General features: G+C 43.0%; 1 protein-coding gene across 1 annotated transcript; it reads right to left on the reverse strand.

Moving 5' to 3' along the window:
- Positions 1 to 5,510: 5,510 nt before the first annotated feature.
- Positions 5,511 to 8,719, reverse strand: LOC147888078 (uncharacterized). The gene is made up of 4 exons (XM_087393481.1): positions 8,512 to 8,719; positions 8,223 to 8,428; positions 6,217 to 6,440; positions 5,511 to 6,129 (listed from the first exon to the last, which is right to left on the reverse strand). The coding sequence occupies exons 1-4, from the start codon at positions 8,628 to 8,630 to the stop codon at positions 5,851 to 5,853; spliced, it is 828 nt and encodes a 275-aa protein (XP_087249607.1). The 5' UTR covers positions 8,631 to 8,719; the 3' UTR covers positions 5,511 to 5,850.
- Between the last annotated feature and the right edge of the window lie 866 nt (positions 8,720 to 9,585).

Raw genomic sequence — 9,585 nt, forward strand, 5'->3', positions numbered from 1 at the left:
AAGGGAGCTTGGAGAGAGCATGGAAGGGGGTAGGAGAGAAACTTTCCTTGGTGCGGTGAATTGTTTCTTTGCCCTTAAGGCCTTTATATAGCTAGACTTGCCACCTCCCCACTCTTTTCCCCTTAGTTTCTTTTAATTGTATCTTTCTAGATGTATCTCCATGCAACCACAACAGTCGGGTCATTGGAGTTATTGTAGTGCTATTTTGGTCATAAACCAAGGAAATTGTAGTCCTTTTCTGGTATTTTAGTCCTGATTGTAGTAAATACAAATGAGGACAAAGTATAATTTATCGAGTGAAAATGGAGCAAAAGAGATTACAATGTACATCTACGTCCAATAACAAGTTATATAAAAATTATCAACTTATACCAAGCAAAAATTGAACAGAGGATCTTACATTTATAAAAACTCGACAATTGTTGAGAGCCTTAAAGGCCAAAAGATTACAAGTAGCAGCCATAACCATTTAAATACTATAAAAGTTAACAACAGTGCATACTGAGAGCCTCAAATTGAATAAAAAGAGATTACAAAAATGCCTTTGAGACCAAAACATAACATCTAGTGAGCCAAAAGATCGTTGAGAGCCCAAAAGATTACATCCAACCATTGCTGAGAGCCTCATATGAGCAAGAGGGAATTTGTACAACTCAGTTTTCTACCAGTCTAGCTTGTTGCATTAAAAATTTTTAGGGAGCCCAAGGTGGATATGATGGAGAGGCCAAAGACCATGCACATTGCGAGGACTTATATTATGGCCCCCCTAACAAGTCGAGAGTACTCTTATTTGAAAATATTGAGGCCTTCCTCGACATCTAGGGGGGATCCATATAGCACATCCATAAAGAGGCCTTCTAGCATGTTATCTAAGGTGATGACATTTAGATGTGTGGGGAATTGCCTGTGGGAACGAAGGGTCTCCACTAGTGCGAGCATTTCTACTCCAGGTGAGTGCAATGCAATTACCTTATATGAGAAGGCATATATTATTGGGATCACAGAGCATTGAGGGGGGTTGATACTAGGCATGTTGAAGATGAGTGGATGAGTGGTAGATGAGGAAGCAGATGTAGTGACGAGAGTTAGAGGAGGGAGCGTGGAGTAAAGTAGAGCAAGGGCAGAAAAGAGCTAGAGGAGGGGTGTGGAGCAAAGTAGCAGAGCATGGGCATATCAGAGCAACGTAGTAAAATTGCAAATGCCACGGATCTTATCTATATTATAAAGTTTGAGCCACCGCGGTGTCTAGAGCTCGGGGTTCCATCCATATTACTAGCAGGCCACCACGGTGGAATCCCCCAGACGGGCTAGTAATCATGAAGAATATGCCATGTGGTGCCACTCCAGTGGCTGGTAATTAATTGTTGCTAGCCCAATGGAATCTTAGCCACGATAGACATGGCTGATGAGAGCCACCACCAGTGGGCAATAATTCTCATTACCATGTCTAATCACTCATTACCATGCACTCTAGTCCTCTACTAGGCATGCGAGCCCGGTGACTAGTAATTTTTACTGCACTCGTAGTGATCATGCATGCTAAAGCGTGGTGGTGAGAGATGGCACGGTGGAATCGTAGCCACGACAGATGTGGCTCATGAGAGCCACCACCACTAGGCAATAATTCTCATTACCATGTCTAATCACTCATTACCATTGAGACGCTCCGAACCTTGAAATCAAGATTGATTCTATAGAGAGAAGGAGAAAACTAAAATACAATAGAAGGAGACTTTTTGTTGAATCAAAATCGTTTACAAACAATCAATCCTAGAGTCACAATACTCCATGTACTGAGCTCGAACCGCCCGACCACCCCCGAGCTATTCTCACTCTCACTCTCACTCACATCAGATTTCTCACTCTCACTCTCACTCTCACTCACACCAAGGTGTTTCAATGAATCTCACTCTCGCTCAAGATGATACAATCATAGATGAAAGAAGAATCTCACTCTCACTCGCACTCTCACTCTCAATCTCGGAGCTTCTGAAATATGATGCCTTGCTGCCTCTGCGTATTCTGAGTTTTCAACTTAATACATCATGGAATTAGATCTTGACTTCTTCTAAAAAGTTGTAGATAGCAATCCTAGATTTCCAAGAAAAAAAAGAGCTCCTCAATCCGAGTTCGGAATCAAAAGTTATGGTTGAAATAGTGACTGCTATTTTTATCCAAGAAAGGTGCGACCTTTCCCCACTTTTAGCTGGCCTTTCCACTTTATCCTGCTTTTCTTTCCCTTCACCGATCAATTTGCTCTATTCCTGGACCATTCTAGCAATAACGTTAGTTCTTTTTAAATCAATCACTCCTTTCCAAGTTCGACTTTAGAATCTGCAAAGCTAGACCTTCCTTTAAACCTGCAAACTCCAGATACAACTCCCATGCATATAGATTTATTTTCTTGGATTTGTTAAATCTCAAACCACTTATTAGTATTTTCAAAACACAAAATTGACATGAAAATAAGTTTCCTAAGTAACTACTACCACTAAAACTAAAGAGAAATTATACACAAAATATGGAGTGTCACAGAAAAATGTGGAGCGTCACAACCATGCACTCTAGTTCTCTACTGAGCATGCAAGCCCAATGATTGGTAATTTTTATTGCACTCGTAGAAGTGATCATGCATGCTAAAGTGTGGTGGTGATCATGCATACTAAAGCGTGGTGGTGGGTGAGTGGTGGCACGGTGGAATCGTAGCCACGACAGACGTGGCTGATGATAGCCACCACCATTGGGCAGTAATTCCCACAAAAGTAAATCATGAAGCCTAATCACCTCTAATCCCTCATTACCATAATTTACTACACTTGTAGTAATCATGCATGCAAGCCCGGTGGTGGTAACTGGAAGTTGAGTAATTGTGGGCCACTGCAATAGCTGGTAATTAACTGCCAACCGTCTTAGCGCCACCACAGACATGGCTGGGAATCTTAGATGCGACCACCTCTAATCATTCATTACCATGCAAGTCAGTACTGCCGCCTTGAATTATTCACCGTGGTGGCTCTCACCTTGATAGTGTAGTCGAGCTACAAACTGCTATTCCATTCCCTTAACTGTTTCCTCTTCTACTCCTCTTGAACGTTTCATTATCCCTTGCAATCTCAAGCCTCCACTATTCCATTTCCTTCACTGCTTCATCTTCTATCCCACGACCATTTCTTTCTCCCTTGCAATCGGACTTGCAATCGGACTGCAAGATCAAGCCTCGACTATTCCATTTCCTTCGACTTGCTTGCCAAACATCTCAAGTAGTGATGAAGGAGTCACGTAAGGGAGTGCATTAATTGTCCTTGGTTACACATAAAGCTTTGCACCACCTTTCCATTAGGTTTGGGAACCATGAGTTAATCATAGAGCATATATTGGCTGCTTTTGAATTGCTTTGCAAACAAAGCAATCAATTTAAGTGTGTACACAAAAAACATAAGCAACAAGCTAACCTATACAAAAAGGTAAGCATGTCAATTTGCTATGTGTATACAAACCGACTTGCCCAAAATAGCATCCAACTATGTGGCCACCTTTCTTATGATTTCTAATAAGCTCCCCTTCCTTTATGCTCCATCCACCAATCAATCCCTTTACCTCTTGGATTTTGATATCAATTCCCTCTTAATTTTCTTGTAGCAAGATTTTGATATCAATTCCCACTTGATTTTCCTTATAGCAAGATGCTACTATCATCACTCTATCGATTCCCTCTTTTGGTTTTATTATAGCACGTTAGCCTATAGACTCTAATCTCAATTGCCTCTTTAAATTTTCTTACAACAGGATGTTATAATCAACCCTCTAGATTACCTCTTTATGTTATCCTATAGCACAATGTCATTATCACCTTACCTTCTTCATTATGGTCTCAATTCCCTCTTTGCATTTTCTTATAGCAAGATGCACCTTTCTTATGCTTTTGATTAAATTCCCCTTCCTTCCTGTTTGATCAAACGATAAATCTACTAACCTTCTTTGATTCTTATATCAATTCCCGCTTTATGTCTTCTTACGATAGCATACGATCATCACTCCTCTACTTTTAGGCAAGAAGCAAAAGGAAGATATCCATTGCCTGTAACTCTAATGAAACCTTGACTTTGTTTTAATGGTGTATGCCATGTACAACTTTCGGAGAAATCCTACAAACCACCAAAGGCAGAGCAACATAAAGCATTTGCCAAAGAATATGAGGGACAAAGTGATGGTGGTAGGAAGAAGTAAAGGAGTGAGGGCTTTCTATGTCTATTGGTAGATTACAAGATGCTATAGGAACCCAAGAACAACGTACCCAATACTTTGTCCAATAAATGAGGTGAACTCCATAATCATTACAAGGAGGACCCTAAGCAAGGTGGATGATGATAAATGAAGGTTGTGAAAATATGGCATCCTGAATTATTTTTTGTGTTTGCTTTGTTAAGAAGTTTAACTTTAGTTTTAGTGTTGAAAATTGTATGTTCCCAATAAAATATAGAAATGTAGCATCCACCAAGATTTGGAAGCTACAAAACACACAATTACAACTTACACAGATTTAACATCAACATTAGTGTCCTTTGCCCGTAAACACTTGAAAACACAAGCGGTCCCCCTCAACCCTCCAAAGAAAAACCACCACCGCCATGGAAAGATTATAGCATGAAGTTTGAAACTAGCAACTAAGGCAGACATAAACAAAAAACATGCACGGGTTATTCACTGAATACTTCAAAGCAAGAGTTATGCACAAGATGCTATGACATCCCTAATGCTGATCAAAAGGTCCATGTAACAAAAGTAATTTGGTGACTTTTTATTTAGCCTTTTCCGTAGTACCTCGTACTTCAGGCTGTTAGGATGTTGCCATGTGGCAATTTTGGGGAATATCCATAAGCACAGTCGTAAAACAGCCTGGCCTAATTTCTATAGACGCTTGGCTGTCCCACATGCACTCATCAACTGGATTGTACAGCAGAGCTAATTGCTCAAGCTGGGAATTTAATAAGGAGCAATCCTTTTCTGTCCTTGTGCAGCCCATCACAAGTCACTGTTGTAAGTCAAGTCCATGACTTAATGCTAAAAGGTACCCCAATTCTACCCTAGGCATTCTCTTGCTTAATTTCGTGATTTCTGTTCTAGTTTGGAAGTTGGTCTGGTCTAGGTTTGACTAAGGGCCAGATCTAATTAGAACTAGTTAGAACCCATGTGTAAGGACATGTCCGGTTTTGAATCGTTCGTTTATCCATATAGCAAGAAGCTACCGACTGACTCAAACGTGATGAAATGCAGGGTATAGTAAGTAGATGCAATCCAGACAATCTCATTCAGCTCCAATGAAAAAAAAAGCTTCATGAGTTTAGTATTGCCACAAAAAAAGAGTCCAAAAGTAACATTCCACGTAGCAATGAAAGAAAATCTACCATAGGGAACAACTAGGCAAAAAGAGTCGTATTTCTTGAAGATGCTAAAAAAACTCCATCATCTATAGAATTGCACATTGTAGAGAGATTTGTATTCCAGCATCCATACACTACACATTACATGATGGTAATTGGAGGATGACCACAATTTCATAAAGACAATAGGTCTTTACTCTAATTCATCTTGATTAACCAACAAATCTTAACAAATTCGAGATCCCTAGAGAGACGGTGTGGCTTCACCTGTAATATCATACATGCGCAATAGAAAGCGGAGGACAAACAGATGCTAGTAACATCTCAGTATGAGAAAGCACAAAGCTTTCCTACAAATTGTTCAAAGTCCTTACGTTGAGGAAAACAATGTTGATTTTGAGAGTCCATGAGGTGCTTGCTTTGAATTTGATGCAAGTGCTGCTCCCTTTAAAAATCTTTAAAGAAAGTTTCAAAGGTAAGATCGCATACGAGGCCTAGTAAGAGATTGGCCACCATCAACAAATACAACAGTTCCTGTTATGTATGAGGATGAATCTCCAGCTAGATAAAGTATCATAGCTGTAAGGTCTTTTCCTGCATCTATCCAGCGTCTCAATGGAACCACCCGCTCCCCCTCTCTCTTTCTAACATCGTCACTCATGGACCTCAGCACGGAATCTGAATTGTGTAAGCCTCGTGCTATGGCATTCACTCGAATCTTGTACTTGCCCAGTTCCATAGCCATTGCCTGTTCAGGAGAGTGTGAGGTGAAAAGCTCTTCAGTTACATCAGCGTAGTGAGTAGATAGAAGATGCAGTTTGCAAAGAAAGCTTACTCTGGTAAGGTAGTTCACTGCAGCAACTGAAGCACCTGCAATTGCAACCCCAGGAAATAAACCTCTCTCTGTTCCAATTATCGATGTGATGAATATTATGGAGCCCCCAGTTTGCTGCATCCGCTTTCCTACTGCCATGCTGACCATACAAGCACTCTTAAAATTTACATTCACAGCCTCCTCCAACTGCTCCATACTTGTATCCAAGAAAGATGTCAATGGACCTGCACATGGCAAATACACTCATCTCTCTCTCTCTCTCTCTCTCTCTCTCTTGCACGCGCGCGCCACACACACACACGATGTAAAAGATTGAATTTGGAAGGCAAAGAAAAATCCTAAATAGCAGAGAGTACAAAGGTTACCTTTGAAGAACAGTTCAATCAAGAGGGTCTATGATTATTGGTTTTTTATTTCTGGTGCTGCCTTTTTTATTGTTAGCTTGCTCATATGCTTCCAACCACCACAAAATTCACACAGTGTACGTATGGCACTAGATGATGTATGCTGAAATAGACCTTGGTACTTGCTGCTTGGCAAGATCCAAATTGTACCTCAACCTTGAGTTCCCCACAGGGAGTACCATGCATGCAGGCTAAGGTCCTCCATGATCTATTGCTGGCAATGGAAACTGCCCTATTATCTCTTCAGTTGGTGGCCCTCATCCTGACCCAGCTACCTCCAGAGTCAACATGGTTTCTCGTGCCAGGTCACAAGCAGCCAGTTAGACTTCGATGACCTATGCTCCCTTCTCCTAGGGGAGGAAAAGGTTCTCATCATGCCGGATTGTACCCGCCTTCTGACAGTAAGGAAGGTCTTCCCCCACATCACAGCCAAAGAGGGCGACCTTGACGCCCAAGAGACTATGGACATGGTGTGTACCAAAGTTTGTTGTTCGAGGAAGTTCGTTTTTCGAGGTTCTTGGATGTGATGTGTTCACCAGGGGATATTGGGTGTGGCCTGTTCCACAGCTTATCATTCTACACTTAGAACTCAGTGCAGACTTGGATGGAAAATCCAAGCTGAGGTAATCTCATTTGTTGTTCGAGGTGGCCTTCTGCTTCAAGGATCTAGGCTACCAGGTGCTCTCGCCAGGTGAATTCAATATGCGCGCTACTGGAGGGTCCATGGTTGCATCTTCATCGGCTTGCTTCTTCAAATCATTTTGCTCACTATGAGCTGCAAAGAGGGCCTTAAAGTTATGGCATCTCATAGTGAGAGAGGGCTTCTTTGTGGGTGTGCCCACCTGGAGAGAGTAGGGTCAGGGTAACCTGGCTGGTTGGTGGCCTCTTAATGGTTGGCTGTCACAGGACAGTTAGGCCCACCATTAGGGCACGGTAGGGGCCTAGTTTGGGCCCCCAACCAAGTAGGGTCAACCGACCTAACCCGACCCTGTCTAGGTTGGGTCAGCCCGACCTACTAGTCTGCGGGTCACAGGCTGACCTGACGGTCGGCCAGTCAGCCTGCTCCCTAGCCAGACGAACCAGGCTTGGGAGGGGCCTATAAAAAGGTCCCCCACTCAAAATACGCTTTCCGGTCTCACAAGGGTCACTTGGAACATTCTTTCCCTCTCGCACCCCTGAGGCTAAGGTTGTATTCCTGAAAATATATAGCTGCTATTGACTACTTCTGTGTCTATTTTTTATCTCTTTCTTACATGCTTCTGCACACGCGCTACTTTCACAAACCTTTCATACCCTTGCAAAGGAGAGCTCTTTGAATTGATCATAAATCAATAATGAGTGCAGTGCTATTTTCTACAGCATACCTAAGGTTAAGAGATTCACAATACAGCTTGAAATATAGAAGATATGAGATTTGCTAGTTGGTACCATGGCACGCCTTGAAAATCTTGTACACTATGTATGCATGACCTTCAAAAGCATGATACCGTATGCTGCAATTCCTATCAAACTCGATTGGATAGCATGTTTGCATTAAGCGACATTGATCCATAGGAATCAGGTCTAAAGAATAGATTTAAAACATTTCAGGTGAGAACATACCCGTTTGTGAAGAACAGCATAACAACAAGTCTAATCCTCCGAACGAGTGCCAAGCCGCCTCCACGGCAAAGTCGACCGACTGCGTGGTGCACGAGTGTAAGTCCAATTCTACAACTTTAATATCTGAATGGGTGATGTGATTCGCATGGGCAACGAGTTGATGAGACTGTTCACGGAGATGGGCGACATCTCCTGCGAGAACGAGCCTGAGGGAGAGGAAGAAGGGGGTTATTGCATTGAAATGCAAGCAAAGAAAGCTGTAAGACGAAAGATGAGAGGGGAAGCTGACCGGCATCCATGAGCAGCCAAGGCGAGAGCAGCGTTGAAGCCCACTTCATGGGCAGCGCCTATGATGAGGCCTCTCTTGCCACGCACGTCCAAGGTGTCTCCCATCTCAGATATTGTCATTCAAAACAAGCGAGTCTAAGTACTCGTCGTGAGCACTGCCTTTACTACGGAAGGGAGGGAGTGGGAGGGAGGGACGGAGGCAAAGGACTAGGGGAAGGGCAGGAGGAGAGAGAGAGAGAACAACTAGAAAGAATCCATGTGGCAAACGGTTGTGTGGGACACTTTTTTAAAGTGCTAATAAAAACAAGGTGAATGATATTTAATCATTCATACGGCCTGCCCAAGATCAAAACAGCGAAAAAGAATACACTCAAGATGACGTGTAGGAAGACTATCGAAGGTAGAGAGAGAAAGAAAGAAAGAAAGAAATTTTATTGATGGGTCTATGAGACTGAAAGAAAACCTGATACAAATCCCAGTAAGGGTGGAGCTACTAAAACGAGCATCATCACCCATGCTGAATCCTAAGTCTGATCATACATAATCAAATACATCTGGGTATGACAGTGAAAAGAAAAAATACTGGAGCGGAACGTAATCCTCCGTATGTCATGTCGCCCTAGCTGGTGCATAGCCGGTGATGGGGCGCTGGCATCCGTCAAGGGGTCCCATGCGTCTCGGTCTCCTAGAGTAGGCTCGATGCAAGACCAGAGCCACCGTGACTCCCGTGGGACGTATCGCGGATCTAAACAATGACGGGAGGTCTCCCAGAGTGATCTGTGTGTCCCCCCGATGTCTCGTGTGTCGTGCTGCAGTCATTAGGTCGGGGTCTTTGTCACGTCTGCAGCTAGAGACTAGACGATCAATGTCACTCGATGGGAAGAACTCTATGATACCTGCTCTGAGAGGTGTCTGATGGTGTGGCCAAGCCCCGTCGCTTGAGTAAGTACTCTCTGTGTCGGACCCCCTCGTGAATGAAGGCTGCGAGGCATCTCTAATCTGGGTAGGCGAGGAATTTGGAAAGGAGCCCGGAGCCGTCTCTGAAGAGACAATGGTAGCAGCCTCGGATCGCGTA

This window comes from Dipteris shenzhenensis, chromosome 22, assembly GCF_047967505.1.
Source record: "Dipteris shenzhenensis isolate YYH24624 ecotype China chromosome 22, Dip_SZ_1.0, whole genome shotgun sequence".
Lineage (NCBI taxonomy): Eukaryota > Viridiplantae > Streptophyta > Polypodiopsida > Gleicheniales > Dipteridaceae > Dipteris > Dipteris shenzhenensis.